The 16,892-nt window shown below is 37.9% G+C and overlaps 1 protein-coding gene across 1 annotated transcript; it reads left to right on the forward strand.

Moving 5' to 3' along the window:
* Window positions 1–15,940: 15,940 nt before the first annotated feature.
* On the forward strand, window positions 15,941–16,892 carry LOC101406151 (olfactory receptor 10V1-like). Its single transcript, XM_004437422.2, has one exon. It carries the CDS (start codon window positions 15,941–15,943, stop codon window positions 16,877–16,879), a length of 939 nt encoding a protein of 312 aa, XP_004437479.1. The 3' UTR covers window positions 16,880–16,892.

The following is a 16,892-nucleotide window of genomic DNA, read 5'->3' on the forward strand; positions in this document are numbered from 1 at the left end:
CAGTTTCCTAGGAAAAGAATCATAGAAGAGCTCTACAGAGAGAGACTGACATTTAGACTACTACAAAGAGCTAATAGAATTGTTTATCTTACCATTAGGCAAAAAAGTATATTTATTTTTCCAAAGTATCAAGAACCCGAGGAATAAAATAACCAAGATACTATGGCTTTGTAAGACATGAGAAAGAGGAAAAAGAACATAAAATTGTGCAGAGTCTTAAAAATCAGTTGTGCCAATACACGAAACAAGAAAATATCTCTGAACTATTGACCTCAGTATTTGGGAACTGGCATCCTCTATTTAGATGTGTGCTGAGTCTTTGTTTCCAGTTATTATCTGAGTTCCCTTTGTTAGAGTTAATTTAATACAAATTTAACTTTATTCTTGAGTCTGATGATTATGCCTTAAGGTCACACAGTGTCATTTGAGAATTATTATATCATGATCACATATGTATCCCTAAAGGTCCTAACTTCATTTAATAAGGCCCCGGGTAATGAGTCTGAGGAATGGATAATTACTGAGCTGAAGCCCTGGTCTCCTGACAAATCTCTTGCTCCAGTGTCAACCTTCAAAACTCCAGCTTTCATTTCTGGTTCAAGGTTTTGAAACTAATTATTTCTTTTGTTTCCTTTTTTTTTTTTTTTAATACCCATGGCCTTTGATGATTCCCTTTACCAGCTTCATTCATTAAGATGTGTGAAAACAGGGAAGGCTATACTTCCAGATGACTCACCCTTTTGAACATCCAAGTAGAGACTTTATTTGTGTACAGTACTTTTTCACATACAAAGCTCTTCCAAGAATACTATCATTTTTATCCTTTTAACAGAATCCCTATGAAACTGACATTATAATACACATTTGTCAGATTGGGAAATGGAGCATCGATCTGCAGCTAAGGGATTTGCCCAAGATCACCCAGCTAGTAAGGGATAGAAGAAGAACTTCAGCTTAAATGTTCTGATTAAGTCCAGCTCACACTGAAGGCAGCACACAAGTTCCCAAAATGATCTGTTTGGGTGTATTGCATAGTTCTCAATATGAAACTTCATAAACTACTCTGTCATCTGCTTTATAAAAACTTGGATCCCACATTTTAATTGGCCTATTTCCTCTCACCAGATTCTCACACAGTGCATGAATATCAACCTAGGGAGACAGCTAACAAATCAACTTAATGACTGTAAGCAAATGCTGGCATCACGCCTTCTGTGAAAAATTACTTTTCACAGTTCCAAAATTTTGAATTAGTCGTTTTGCCATCAACTGTTTGTCATAGACAGAGGGCCCTTAGAGATCATCTAACCCAGCCTCCTACTTTTTGCAAAAATAAAAGTAGGGAGGACTCTCAGAAGGTTACAAGGCTATTTAGTGGCAACACCAGACCCAGAACCCAAGCTAACCTGGTCATCAACCCAGTGCTCTTTCCAACTGACCGAATGAAACTAAAGAACAAGATAATTTCCCACAACCTGCTGTTTAGAACGTGCTATTATAGTTATCAACATTCAGGTTCTAACTAGGTATTCGGTCTCAGAAATAATACTATTTTACAGTTGTATAGCAAGTTTCCATTTACAAAATGTTTTCACACGCATATGATCCTCAAAACCAAAATGTTCCTAGTTTGCTATTATATTATCTTCATTTTGCAAATAAGGAGTACAAATAATTTCTATGAGTTTGAGTGACTTGCCCAAAGTCCTCTGATGGCAAATATATTACTATTTCTAATTTTTTGCGCTTCCTTGTCGGTAAACTAATAATAGGAATATTAGGGAAGGTTGCATATCCAAATAAGTAATCTGACTTGCCCAGGAATTTAACTTTTATGTTTAAATTTGACATAATTATTTTCATTATAAAAGTAATCCATAATAATTAAGGAAAGTGTTTAAATGGATAAAAATAAAAGGATCTTAAAAATCACCTTTATTCCCACCACTAAAGAACAACTGTTATTAACATTTTGTTAATATTTAATATTTTAAATTTCCATTTGATCTCTTGTATAGCATGTTTTTAACATACATCTTTGTAATTACACAGTATCCTTTTTCACTCAAAGTTATATTCGTTTCCTATGTCATTACAAACCTACTGTCGACACTGTTTTTGACAGCTAAGTTTCTATCATGTTCTTAAGAAATTATTTGTTCAAGGGATTGTGGCCATGCTTTTTTAAAAAAAAAAATGATCTCTTAGAGATAGATTTGAAAGTATGTGATATCTAGGAGTTAAAATAATCCAATCAGGGAGTGAATGGAAATACAGACGAAAGAAGGGTAGCCACGAGTTGATAATTGTTGAAGCTGAGTGATGGGTTCATGGGAGTTCCTTGTATTCTTCTTGTTACTTTGGTATTTTGATATTATCCACAATAAAAAGTTTTTTAAAAAAGAAAAACATCTCATCATGCGATTGTAAAAGTGTGTGGTAGATTTAGATTATTTTTCTCAATTCTTTACTCTCTCCCTCTGCCATGTAACCTTGCAGGGCCCTAGAGCGGGCAGAGTAAATTGGCAGACTCCATTGACGTTGGTCTTGGTCATCTCACTCTCTCCGACCAATGGAATGTTAGCAGACATGATGGAGGACAGGTTTCAGACATGCTTTCTTAGTTTGACTAATTCTCTCACCTTCCTGTATCACGATGAGAAAGGCATGCCCCAGGAAGCAGCTGACCCCTCAGACTGGTCCCAAAACAAGACATGTGCAGCAGACCTGAAAACAATCTGAGGCCTGGAGCCACGCCTGTTCAACTTGCAGCCTGAAGCAGAGCTGCCCCAGCTGACACACACTCACCTGCACAAACAAGTAAAAAAAATAAGTAAATAAATAAATGCTCATAAGCCACTAGGTTTGTGATTATTTTGTTGTATGACATTAATACAGAGAGTCAAACCATTCCCCCAATACATTTTAGGTATTTCCAGTTTTTCAATAATGGACATTTTTTTTGTACATAGAGCTTCTCCACTATTTCTGGTCATTAAGTTCAGATACAGTGTTATGATGCTGTTTATATAGGTAGGCTGAGAAAGTTCTATGTGTGGATATTTTTCTAAAAAGGAAAATTATGAAAAGAATTAGAACGAACTCTTACTCTTCATTTGTTGATGTCAGAAAGATTGTAAATATAGTTTTTGTTTTCTTTCTTGTCATTCAAAAAGATTCTTTCCTGTTTCTCATGGGGCTTGGTAAAACAAGTTCCTCTGTTATCTTTCTCAAGTTCTGTCTCTTTCTCTGTAAATCCCAAGGACAAAATAGTACAGAGGCCTGACCATGGAGTAGGAGCATCTAGTGTTGAGGTGGGTGGGCTTCACTGCAAATAAAAGGGCTCTTTCATTTGATTTTCTAGAAATTGATCTATCTTTACGGATATACCCGGTATGTTCAGTTTATAAAAACTGGAAATGAATCAGCGAATGCCACCCATAGATCCAGATTCACCTGGAAAATTCAGGAATATGTGGCCAATTACTAAATGGGCCAAAAGGCATTATAGTATCTATGGGCAATGGAATCCAGTGTCCAATGTTGCAACAATTTGTGAATAGTTATAGGAAGAAAAAGTCTGTGGCGTCTTCTGAGTCATCATTCTGATGAGAATTTTAATTGTTCTGATGAAAATTCCAAATATTTTTTTGTTGCTGTATCCAGAATAAAGAGAGAGTAGAGTAAGGAGAGGGGAAGGAGAAGAGGGAAGGGAAAGAGGAAAAGGGAGGGGAAAGGAGATAAGGAAAAGGAGTTGTTGTTGTTGCTGGAGGTCAAGGAAATTATATATATTTTTTCAATATTTAGTACCGTAGTTGCTAGAGAAGAATAAGGAAGACAATGAGGAGTGAGGATGAGGGGGGTGGAGCAGGGGGAGACAAAGAAAAAGAAGGGGAAGTGAAAGGAGCAGCTATTCCTGGAGGTGAGTTAGGGTTAGGGACCAAACTGAGTGTGTATGTTTACTATCTAACATATAATTGCTAGACAAAAATGTTAAATCACAGAGGATTCTGTCTGGCTTCTCAATTATTCCAATTAATAATATGTACCTGGAACCAAGTTGTTTCCTCTGCAATGCTACTTTACAACAATGATCCTCAAAGTGCAGTTCCCAGGACCAGGAGCATCTGTATCACCTGGGAACCCGTCACAAATGCAAGTTCTCAAGCCCCACCCCAGATCTACTTAATCAGAAATTGGAGAAGGTAGAATCTAGTAGTATGACTTTTAACAAGGCTTCCAAGTCCTCCATGTAATTCTGATACATAATAACGTTTAAGATCCACTGCTCTAGGAAATAGTCCAGTTGGGAAGTGTTCAACATTCACAGCTATCCCCAAATCTTTACCATCAGTTCCCCATCCTCATTCTTTTCCAGGAAACTAGAGCTGGCATGGCTACTATCACCACTAGTCTCAGTAATTTCCCTAGTTATTCGATTCAAAGGGTGGAATCCCTTTACCACCGCCACCACCCCTTTATGTTGTGGTTTCAATGTCAGTTCCATTTTCAAAGGCTTTGACGTGATATTCAGATATGTTCCATGAGTATTCTACCCAGTGGATAGTCCGGCACCTGGAAAGCGGTTTATCTCTTGGTTCAGTTCTCAAAGTCTTTAATATGCTGTTTGGAATAATTCCACCCATATGTGGCTCAGGCATGAGCCCACGAGTTTGTAAACAACTTTATTGGATCACTTTCTCGAGCTCCTCCCTCTCCAAAGTCTCCCTGGTACTTTCCAGTTCCCTGGGGTTCTCCTTTGGTCAGAAAGCTGAGGCTTTATTTACCCTGCTCTGAAGGGCGTTTCCCTTGACTGCACCCATGTCTGAGTCCAAGCAGCAAGAAGGCAAGGGAGAGAAAAATTCAACAGGCGTTCACCCTGTGTTCTCAGGACAACAGGTCCTTTGATTGGAGAACTCCTCTAGAGTTTTAGGTGCCTGTGGGTCCCACTGCTGCCAATGTCACCAGCAGGAGGTCCATTTCTCACTCTTCAAGTCTGAATTAGATGGTTCCTCTTGAACCCTGTCAATCCATGTCAATGCCCACTTCTGGGTTTCAGTTCTGCCTGAATCCAGGCCAGGGGATACTGGACAGTGAACAAAGAAGGGTAAACCAACCACCAGTTCAGTTGTACTTCTAATTCTTGTCTTCTGCCCCAAACTGCCTGCTACTATTTGCTTTTCAGATTCCTCAAATGGCTGCTCTTTGCTTTCTGTCCAAGTTTTATAGCTGCATTCAGTGGAAGGGACAGGGTAGAGTATGCTCAATTCATTTTACCCAGAACCAGAACCCATCTAGATATTCTTTTTTTACTGAACTAAAAGCTATCTCTCTGTTTTTGTTGTTGTTATTATTAGCATGCTTGAGTCCTTTCGGACTCCAAGCGACCCAATGTACAGCTGAGCAGAACCTTGCCAGGTCTTTTTGTACCATTCTTTCTCTTTCTGGTGCTATATCAGACAATGCTCTGCTGCTATTCACAGGGTTTTCATGGCCAATTTTTTTGGAAGTGGGTGGCCAGGTCCTTCTTTCTACATGTGTCTTAGTCTGGAAGCTCTGTTGAAACCTGTCCATTACGGGTGATCCTGCTGGTATTTGAAATACTGGTGACATAGCTTTCAGAATCACAGCAACACATAGCCGCCACAGTATGACAACCAACAGAGGATGGTGAGGTTCTGTGAGTGGGAAACAAGCAGGGGCCATGGCAGCAAGAGCACCGAATCTTAAGCATTAGACCACCAGGGCTGGCTTCTCTCTATAATTTCTTCTTATTGGTTTTTGTTTTACATCTTGGGATCTCACAAAGTAAAGCTCATTTTTCTTCCTCCTGAAAGTCCCTATATCTTCAAGTTTCCTGTTCTCAAAGCTAAAATTAAAAGTGTAGCATTTTTATAGAGCTTAGATTTATTTCATGGTAAATAAAAGATTGACAGATTGACTTGGTAGGTACAACTTGTGGAGTATCCAACCTCAGTTGCTTTTTTGATCTCCATTGGAAGTCAAAAAGTAGGCATTGCACAAACTTTCTTTTCTATCATGAGATATATCAGGATTGGCAGGACTCCTACATTTGGGGAGAATCTTAGTCCCCTCCAAACTCTTCTTCTTATCTTGGTTTAGTGATGGACTCCAGGATCATCCGTTGTGGTCTCAGTCTTACTCCACATAAGTTCTGCAACAGCTCTGGTCCCTGCTTCCTGGTCTCCTAGAGAAAAAGACAGTTTGCATTGTTTATGACTTTTGGCAATTCTATACTGACTTTTATCTCTACCAGAAGCTTCAATGGCTCTGTGCTCCAGGAAGTCCAATTCTTAACCCTGATTTGTTCAATTTACCTGAAACATATTTACTAACTTTTTTTAAGTTGTTCAAGTTCTTACTGTAATTTGACATGTTCATCTTTGGCTCTTCTACAGCATCCACACCTGGTCTTCCTAGATTTTCCTTTGTCTCTTATGCTCTCATTAACTGATGCCATTTTCCTGTGAAGTTTCCCTCTTTTAAAATCTCTCCTCTCACCAAGAGCAGTCCCCAGTCTTTCTGTTTCAAAGTTCTGCAGCTTTGGGAGACAGTTCCTCTAAGTTCCTGTTTATTGTCTCCACTTCTCCGGTCAGTTGCAAAGGTAAAGGCTAATACATCATCTGGCACAAAGAAAACACTCAAAACAAATATTTTTGAACAAAAATCTACTGTGAGTCCCATGAATGATCCAGGCTTTCCAGTCTAAAGCAGCTCTTCCCATACCTCAAGACCTTCTTTGATGTCTCATCATTTATATGCCCAAGAAGATTGATTTCAGTTAACTCAACAAATATCTACATGTGTGGAATTTTAAAAAATAAGTTCACCACTGTATTTGCCCTTAGCCAGATAGGTAGTCTAATAATTTTTTAAGTACACGATTACCCATACTAAGACAATGCCACAAGAAAGGTTTATATACAGAACTACAAAAGTTTAAAGAAGAGCCTGTTCCTAATTATGCTATTAGGAGAGACTTTATGGAGAAAATACCTCTTTAAGTAAGAATTTTAGGATAGGTTAGAGTTTGACAGGAAGAGACCACGGGGTATGTTCTGGTAGGATGGAATGAGATGACAAAGGCACGGTGGTGGGACAGTATAGGACCTATTTAGGAAAAGGCTTAATTAGAATGCAGAGTAAAATTGGGATTCTGCTGGAAAATCGAATGGAATTTAAGAAGCAAGAAAAGAATTTATAGAGGGTCTAGAATGGCAAGTAGGGATTTTGTTTTTAAACAATAGGATAACAGTGAGCCACAGAGCAGAAAAATAACATGAACAATTAATATTTAATACATAATGAATCAGAAGATGGCGAGATTTTATGATTGGATAATTAGAGATTCTATTTTTCGAGGCTCTACCATAGAATAGACATTATGCTCGATGCATTAAGTGGGTATTACTTTTTTTTTTTTGTCTACCCAAAAGATCTTAATACAGATAAAAATAATTTGAATGGATGCAATATATGACAATGGTACAAACTTGTATGGAATATATAATAGATTGAAACAGAAGAGCCTCTAAAACATTCTAGACCATTCTATAATGAACAATGTAGCAAAATTCTCTTTTGATACCACTGAACTTTTATATCATCCAAGAGATGTATAGCTATGTTTTTTATTCCAACAAAATCCTAGAATGTATTGAAGACACATTTACCAAATATAAATTTGGAGCTACTGTCAAATATATAATAGAAAAGTTGAGTTTGCTGTCATGCCTCTAAAAATACAGTAAAGTCGATATGCAGTGCTCTTTAGAAAATTGCTGATGATATAAATAAGAATATTGTATCTAGAATGCAAGCCAAAGATATACTTTAGAAAATATCTACTTTTAAATTCACTTTTCCAAGTTATAATTTGGCATAATATTTTATGAAAATTAATCTTTTAAGTAATAAGATGCAGGCACTAAAATTCATTATACATAATGCCCTTGGAAGAAATTAAAGGGACCAATAAGTTCTTTCAAAACACAAACAAACCAGCGAAACTTACAAATTATATATACTATTGAGGCCAAGTAAATTTTTCAGAGTCTCTGACCCTGATGGAAACTACTTCAACCTAAAAAATTAAAAGAAAAAAAAAGGAGCAACACATTTCAACTGTGAATTGTGAATCCCGCAATCAGCTCATCTCTTATCTAAAATGTAGTTTCAAATAAATGTATTGTTTTTATTTATTGAGTACAGCAATATTATCTTTCAAAGAAAAGTTTATACTACTAAGAGAATTTTGTGGTCTTTTTAGTATCCTAGTTGACATGTGTAATTTAAAGAATTACGAAGAAAGTGAACTATTGTAGTCATATGTAAAAATTCATAATTGAAATTGAGTGATGAACACAATAAGGAATGTGATGTTGATGTAAACTCAGTGTATAAATAGTTTTCTAAACTCTAGTATGAGATTCTTGTTTTAATAGTGTAATACATTTACAGTAATAATTTACTAAACACATTTTCAAATATTATCTAGTTCTCAGGATTTTTTAACTTTGCCAAAATCAGTTGCTAGAGGAGAACATAGCTTCTCAAGTTTAATGTTTATTAAAAATTTAAGGTCTACAATGGCATAAGAAAGATGACTGTCAAATCTAGTGATGACTTCTATAAAAAATGAGATATTAGAACTGGAAGCATTGAAATATTCATATAAATTTCATTTCCATGAAAGCAAGATGTCTAAGTCACATGCAAAAGAATGAAAGTGGATCATCTGCTATTGCCATTCACAAAAATTAACTCAAAATGGACCAAAGACCTGAAGGTGAGACCTGAAACTATAAAACTCATAGAAGAAAATATAGGCAACACACTATTTGACATTGGTCATAAAGGAATCTTTTCAGATGACATGCCTACCCAGACTAGGGAAACTAACGAAAAAATAAACAAGTGGGACTTTATCAGATTAAAGAGCTTCTACAAGACAAACGAAACCAGAATCACGATGAACAGACAACCCACCAGCTGGGAGAGAATATTTGCAAAACATATATCTCACAAGGGGTTGATCTCCATAATATATAAAGAACTCACACAACTGAACAACAAAAAAACACACAACCCAATCAAAAAATGGGCAGAGGAAATGAACAGACACTTCTCCAAAGAAGATATACATACGGCCAATAGGACCATGAAAAGATGTTCAACATCACTAATCATCAGGGAAATGCAAATCAAAACAACACTAAGATATCACCTCACACCCATTAGAATGGCTATAATCACCAAGACAAAAAACAACAAATATTGGAGAGGATGTGGAGAAACAGGAACTCTCATACACAGCTGGTGGGAATGCAAACTGGTGCAGCCTCTATGGAAAACGGTATGAAGATTCCTCAAAGAATTAAAAATAGAGGGCCGGCCCCGTGGCTTAGCGGTTAAGTCCACGTGCTCCGCTGCTGGCCCCCCGGGTTCGGATCATGGGCATGCACCGACGCACCGCTTCTCTGGCCATGCTGAGGCCGAGTCCCACATACATCAACTAGAGGGATGTGCAGCTATGACATACAACTATCTACTAGGGGCTTTGGGGGGAAAAAATAAAATAAATAAAATCTGTAAAAAAAAAAAAAAGAATTAAAAATAGAGATGCCCTATGATCTAGCTATCCCACTACTGGGAATCTATCCAACAAACCTGACATCAACAATCCAAAGAGGCTTATGCACTCCTATGTTCATTGCAGCATTATTCACTATAGCCAAGAAGTGGAAGCAACCTAAGTGTCCCTCGACAGACGACTGGATCAAGAAAATGTGGTATATATATACAATGGAATACTACTCAGCCATAAAAAAAGACAAAATCATCCCATTTGCAACAACATGGATGGGCCTGGAGGGTATTATGTTAAGTGAAGTAAGCCAGAAAGAGAAAGACAAACACTGTATGATCTCACTCATATGTCAAATATAAAGCAACACACAGACAGAGAAAACTGTATTGTGGTTACCAGGGGCAACGGGGGTAGGGGGGTGGGCACAAGGGGTGAAGAGAGACAGATATATGGTGATGGACAAACAAAAATGTACAACTCAAAATTTCACAATGTTAAAAACTATTAAAACACCAACAACAAAAAATTATTATATCCTAGTAACTTTGAGTATATATTTACTATAATTAAAAATTCAATTTTTCTATTATTTTTGTTCAATAATTTGATCTGTATGCTTTATACAGAAGAAATTTGTTTGTTCTAACTACCTAAAAACAAATAATTCGCTGAGTTTAATTTTTTAACTTGAAAAAGAAGCATCTTTTTCTAATTCAAAGATACTGTATAAGCCAGGTGACCATGAAAATGATCCTCTTCTAGGGGCTATGTGACCAGGAGAAATATGGAATGAAAAAGACAAAGAGGTAGAAGAGGAAAAGGTTATTAGAACAAAATTTTAATAAAATTAAACCTATAGAGTTTAATATAAATAACTAGTAACAACTATAGCCACAATATACAGATTAAAGGCAGCTTAATATAATAAAAGAAAAAGGACTTCAAGTTATGAAATCGGCCCTGGCTCAAGCACTGTACATTACTAAGCCTGGGTGAGCTTCTATTGACTCATCTGTAAAATGGGAATGATAATCTCAACCTCACAAGGTAGTGTTAGAATAAAAAAGTAATGCAAGAGCATTGGAAAACATTACATACTGTGATATATGCATATTTTACATAATTTTTTAAATCCACAAGAATTTGTTCATTTCTTTTTTTCTCCAACATCTCCCTTTATAATAAAGGAAATTTTCAAGGAACTTGAAAATAATGGTGGCATCCCCCTATGGTGCTGGTGCTATCAAACCAATTTTTGAGAGAAGAAATAATAATGATTTAAGAAGTTGAAAGATATCCCCTCAAGTTGTGTCTACAAAACTTCAGAATATTGGAACAGCAATGAGATATTCTGTTAATCCAAAATTTTGCCTTCATCACACAAAATTTCAAGGAGCTTGTGTCAAAATAATCAGGTGTTATAAGTAGAAGATAAAAACAACAACACATAGCACATAGAGACAGAGATTGGATTGGTGGTTACCAGAGGGGAAGCGGGGAGGGAGGAGGGTGAAAGGGACGATTGGGCACATGTGTGTGGTGATGGACTGTAATTAGTCTTTGGGTGGTGAATATGATGTAATCTATGCAGAAAGAGAAGTATAACGATGTACACCTGAAATTTATACTATGTTATAATCCAATGTTACCGCAATAAAAAAAATCAGGAGTTTGACTCAATCTTTCAACTCCTTATCTAGGTAATTAGATACCATATTATTTATCTCTTTTATGAAAATGACACTAGTGCTCTTACTCCAGAAAAAAGACTGTTTTTTTTCTGGCTGGTTGTTCTCTGGCTTAATGACACTATCATAGAAAATAACACTCTAAGATCTATTTTTAAAACGATAGAGAAAGGGGATGACATCATCAAGGCAAAGTACCAATGAAACATAAATCTGCTCTTTAAAAGCTATTCAACTGTGGCTGATGAAGGTTTTTTGCCTTTCTTGCTTAGAATTTCTAAGAGCTATAAACCACTGCTGGTGATGTAACTTTTTCTTTGTGGATTGTGAAACACTCCTAGTAACCAAGCTCTGAACTCACTTCAAGTAAAACAGAGCAAGATGTCAAACGGCTGAAGAGATGCTTTGACTTGACAGGACTCCTGAAGGTGAGTCTGACTTCTGAGAAGGAGCAGCCGTGACAAGGTGTGCGCCACGACCTGGCCCTTGTTTGTGGGCAGAGATCCAGGGACACCTGGGAGATTGGTCCCAAGGATCCCTGCAGGAGTTGGAAGAGCTTGAGTATTGAGGGAAATCTTTAGAAATAACACTTGGATTGGAAGATAGGTTCATCCTTGAAGAGGAAGGTAAGCTCTCAGCCAACTCCAGCATCTCTCTTAGCTGCCTTTTAGGGTGTCAGATTCCTTACCTCTGCACTCAAAAGTCAACTATGAAGATACAGATAATAGTAAAGGAGATAGACCATCAGAGTTCTTGATAATAAAAAATAATCCTAATCTTCCCTTAGAATAATAAAAATTCTGTCTCTGCCTCTGGTATTTGTAACATCTGCAAAAATCTGGAAGACTGGCGGCAGCACAGAATTTTGATCTAAGTTTTGACTTTCTATCCAGATATTCAGTGATTTATAGACCTGCCATTCATCGCGGGACCTTGTTCTCACAATTTAATCCAAGTGAAGACAGACAAAGGGGATAAAAAAAGTTTTACTGTGCATTAAACAATTTCCAGTTTGGGTTCAGAGCAGAGAAACATCTGATAACTTCAGAAGGAAGAGAACTGATAGGCTATGCATCTAGTCACAAGAACGGCAATGATCATTTCATGGGTAAATAGGCTAACTCCTTAGCATCCCATTCTTAAACACAAATCTGTGTGCTCCAAAGGAAACTAGGTGGAAATTCTTTTGGCTCTGGCTCCAAGATTTAGGATGTTCTAGAGAAGTTCCCTACTATTTTTCATTTCTTATGAGGATTGTAATAAGACCCTACATTGAACTAGTCCTTACAAGAACCTCAAAATCTCCCAGACTATGCTATATTTTCTCCCTCTCCCTAGCATATACAAGTAAGAAATCCTTCTTTCATTCATTCACGTATTCTGGGGCTAGGACAGGTGCTGGGTGTACCATGGTATGCACAAGATATAAGAGCCATGAGCCCCTCATTCTTGGAGAATGTGAAATAAGAGAAAATATAATATAAACAGCCTAAGTCATCAATTACAGTAATTAAAATCAAAAAACGTAAAGATACACAGGAAACTTCTGACAGAGTTAGGAAAACTTTTATGGGCACTGGATTCCCTCATGGGACTAGACTGTCCTTGTTCAAATTGGAGTAATCACAGTGCTGCACCAACATACATATACTTTGTCCTGTGAAGATAATCAGTTGCAGGAAGACACATTATTGTACACAAAGAACTGAAAAAAATGATCATCAGGGATTTCACATATTATATCATTACATAAATCTTGGCTTGATTCTTGTCACAGGACCATAAACCAGCTATGATCTTCTCATTGACACTCCCAGTGAACTCAGGATAAACCAGCGAATGGCTTTTCCCAGGTCAAGGCTCTTATATTCATGAAAGGACAATTTTAATGATCCTAGAGGAAAAGATAAAGAGAATTCCACCCAGAATTTCCAGCGAATTCCCTGAATCTACAAGGTTTCTATGGTTAAGGCTACTCCAAAAAATACTACTGAATCAAATCAGAATTACATGGGTGAGACTTGGCTTAGCCTATGAGGAGTTCAGATATACTCAGAATTAAAGCTATCGTTACAGGCACCAAAAGCACCAATTCCGGTTTCTGAAAACACTAAAGCCTAGTGACAGTAAAGCCTAGTGGGGTTAAAAACTTGAGTACTGGAGTCAAGCAGACCTGGGAGCATCACCTGGGTCTGCCGTTTACCAGCTGTGTGACCTTAACAATGTTATCTCTGTGCACTTCAGTTTCCTCGCCTTCAAAGTACAAATAATATTAACATCTATCCCATGAAGTTGTTGTAAGGACTAAATGAGGTAATGACTAGAAAGTGATTGGCACAGTGTCTGGTGGTAGTGTCATTACAGGCTAGCTATTACCATCACTGATTTTTCAAAAGCTGTGCTGATGGCCCTGTGTGAGTCTTACCATAGACAACATGAGTTCTTATTCTGATATAATAGCGTATAAAATCCCTGAGGATCATTTTTTTCCCGCTTTCGGTTCTCCATGTACAATATTTATGTAATTATGTAATCATTGATAAGTACAAGGAGATCTAAATGCTAGCTTTCAGTTCTCTATGTACAATATTTATGTAATTATGTAATCATCAGTACAAGGAGATCTAAGTGCTAGCCTCTCTTCCACCTCTGAATTGCTGCAAGATAGTGGGTCAGTTAATTACCCTTTCTGGGCCTCAGCCACAAGATGGAGGTAGTAATAGCCATCTTCCTACCTACTGAACATTTTAAGAAAATCACATGAGATTGTGGAACATAAATACATTGAAATAGCATAAAGTGGTCCATTATAACAAAGTGTCCCTGAGTTGCTGGAAGACATGTAGTCATTCTCCGAGGTTTATGCCCAGGTTATGTCACTCTCTCCTCCCACAGTGCTCTAAAATGTTCCCTCTTACCAGGGCCTGAAAGAGAAGCTGAATTGATTCTGGCAAATAAAATCAGGTAAGGTGCTATTGACAGATACAATGGTAGTATATCTGACCCTCTTAATTTACACCCCCAACCCCCTCCATCTTAGCTCACACTGTCATTTTCTCTGGGTAAATTTTCATTTTACCAGGGAAAAAATTAATTTTATGAATGAGGGTCTTTATAAGGCCCTTCAAATCCTAACACATATTAGGATATCTAAGGATGAGCCTGACTCCAGATCCAAGCAGTAATTAACAAAACACATGAGAGTTTGGGTGGCTTCCGTCGTGACGACTGTTGGGTAGAGGAAATATTTATGGGTGTGACAGCAGCTACAAAGCAGCTGAAACAAGACCCTGGTTGTTTTAAATTCTCTAGTTTCCCTTTGAGAGTCTATTCTAGCCTATTCACTCCCAGTAGTCTAGAGAAAGCTCTACATTCAGTGTTCAGTCCCTTTAGTGGTGAGGGCAGTGTCCAGACCAGAAATGCATATTAGCTCCATCTCCTTCAAGCAGAGATTCAGGGAGATGGAGAGAGAGGATATTTTGCTCCGTAGGAAAACAGTTTGAGATTTAAGCACCGAATTATTTAAAGTCAATCTTGTAAGTACCGATAAAATGGGCAAATTTTCAGTGACCATATTTTCTAAACACAAAGGAATTAAGCTGTACCAGGTTTGTAAGAGTAATGTTTTCCTTCCATGAACCTTTGAGTCACACATTACAAGACCATGTGCTCAGCCTAAATGAAAACATACACAGGTTTTGTAAAAGAGATTTCTTCATTTATTTATTCATTCAACAAACATTTATTGGTCACCATGTTAGGCATTAAAGGGGGAGGAATAAGATACATTCATTATCCTGCAGGAGACTATATGTCTATGAGAAATAAGACATATGTAAAGCAAATTATCATAAAAATAAAACAAAAGTTTGTTTTAGAAAGGTGTACAAGATATGTACTTGCTACTTTACCATATACAAGAATGTGAGCATTGTCCAAATGTGATGCAGAGAAGAAGCTTTATAAACCTGTCAAAGCTAGAAGTCTACATTGATGCTCTTTCTAAAGCTGCTGTGCTTCTCTTAACTCTTGGTTAGAAGCATAGAGAAAGTTTATAAAAGGTATGAGGATGTCATGCCTACAGTTAAGGGCCAGGGTACTAGAAAGCTCAGAGGTTTCTCTGCAACCACAGACCAGTAATGGGGTCATCATGCTCCGTGCTGCTGAACTGGCACAAGCTGACCTCTTTTTCTCTCAAGGAAGATAACCCTTCAGAGAAAAATGGAGCATCATTTACATGGGACAATATGACCCCAATTTATATTGTAGGTCTTGGAATCAAGATCATTCTGACTTCATCCTTGATGGCCAGTGTATTATTGCTAGGCAGAGGTTCAGGGGTTATTAGTTCAGCTCGTTCTTGCAAAACAAAAATGAAGTCAAAGTCCTGAGCTCAGCTGCCACGTGGGGCAAATTAACTTGGCTCTTATTCATAGTGATAGGCTTTACAGTTAATCTCAGCCAACTCTCTTGAAAATATGAGCTGACAAACACAACCAAGAACAGAGTATGGCCTGCCCTGCATCAACTCAACATTATTAAAAGTATATGTGCTAAAACAGTACCATCACCTTCATCCTAAAGCCCTGTCTTTCCTAACACATTTTTTTTTCTCTCTTAGAACACCCAATGTGCCACTTTTATGGGGGATGAAAACCAAACCATAGAGATCCAGTTCCACTTTCACCCATTTTCACCCATCCTGGAGGTACAAATGTTTCTTTTTGTGGCTTTCCTGCTCATGTATACTGGCAGTCTCATTGGTAATGCCACAATCTTTCTCACTGTCTGGGCAGAGCGTTCGCTCCACAGTCCCATGTATTTCTTTTTGGCCAACCTGGCGGTTCTGGAGATCTTTTACTCTTCCACAGTTGCTCCTCTGGCTTTGGTCAACCTCCTGACCATGGGGAGAATACCCATCTCTTTCACTGGCTGTGGCACACAGATGTTCTTCTTTGTCTTTCTGGGCAGTGCTGACTGTATCCTCTTGGGGATCATGGCTTATGATCGGTTTGTAGCTATCCAGGATCCCTTGCATTACACCCTCATCATGAGATGGCAGCTGTGCGCCCAGCTGGCTATAGGAGCTCTGGTCCTTGGTTTCATTCTAGCTTTACAACTGACAGTTCTGATTTTCCATCTGCCATTTTGTGGCCACAATAAAATCACTCACTTCTACTGTGATGTACTCCCTATCTTGCGGTTGGCATGTGGAGATACTCGAATGCAAGAAGCCATGATCTTCATCGCCAGTGTCCTCGTCCTTACCATTCCCTTTTCACTGATCTCCATCTCATACATCTTCATTGTGGCTGCCATTTTGAAGATACACTCAGCAGAGGGACGGCACAAAGCCTTCTCCACCTGCTCTTCTCATGTGACTGTGGTTCTCCTCCAATATGGCTGCTGTAGCCTTATCTATTTACGCCCCAGCTCTAGCTACAACCCAGAAGTGGGCCGTGTGGTGTCTGTTGTCTACACCTTTGTCACCCCTGTCTTGAATCCCTTGATCTATAGTATGAGAAACAAGGAGCTGAAAGATGCACTAAATAAGGTAATGAAAAGACATTTACTAAACTAGGAAATGTGAGAGT

Source organism: Ceratotherium simum, chromosome 34 (assembly GCF_057802395.1).
Source record: "Ceratotherium simum simum isolate JZ-2026a chromosome 34, ASM5780239v1, whole genome shotgun sequence".
In the NCBI taxonomy this organism is placed as follows: Eukaryota; Metazoa; Chordata; class Mammalia; order Perissodactyla; family Rhinocerotidae; genus Ceratotherium; species Ceratotherium simum.

What these genes read in the sequence shown, in the direction of transcription:
- LOC101406151 (XM_004437422.2), top strand. Translation starts at nt 15,941, where the DNA reads ATGGGGGATGAAAACCAAACCATAGAGATCCAGTTCCACTTTCACCCA.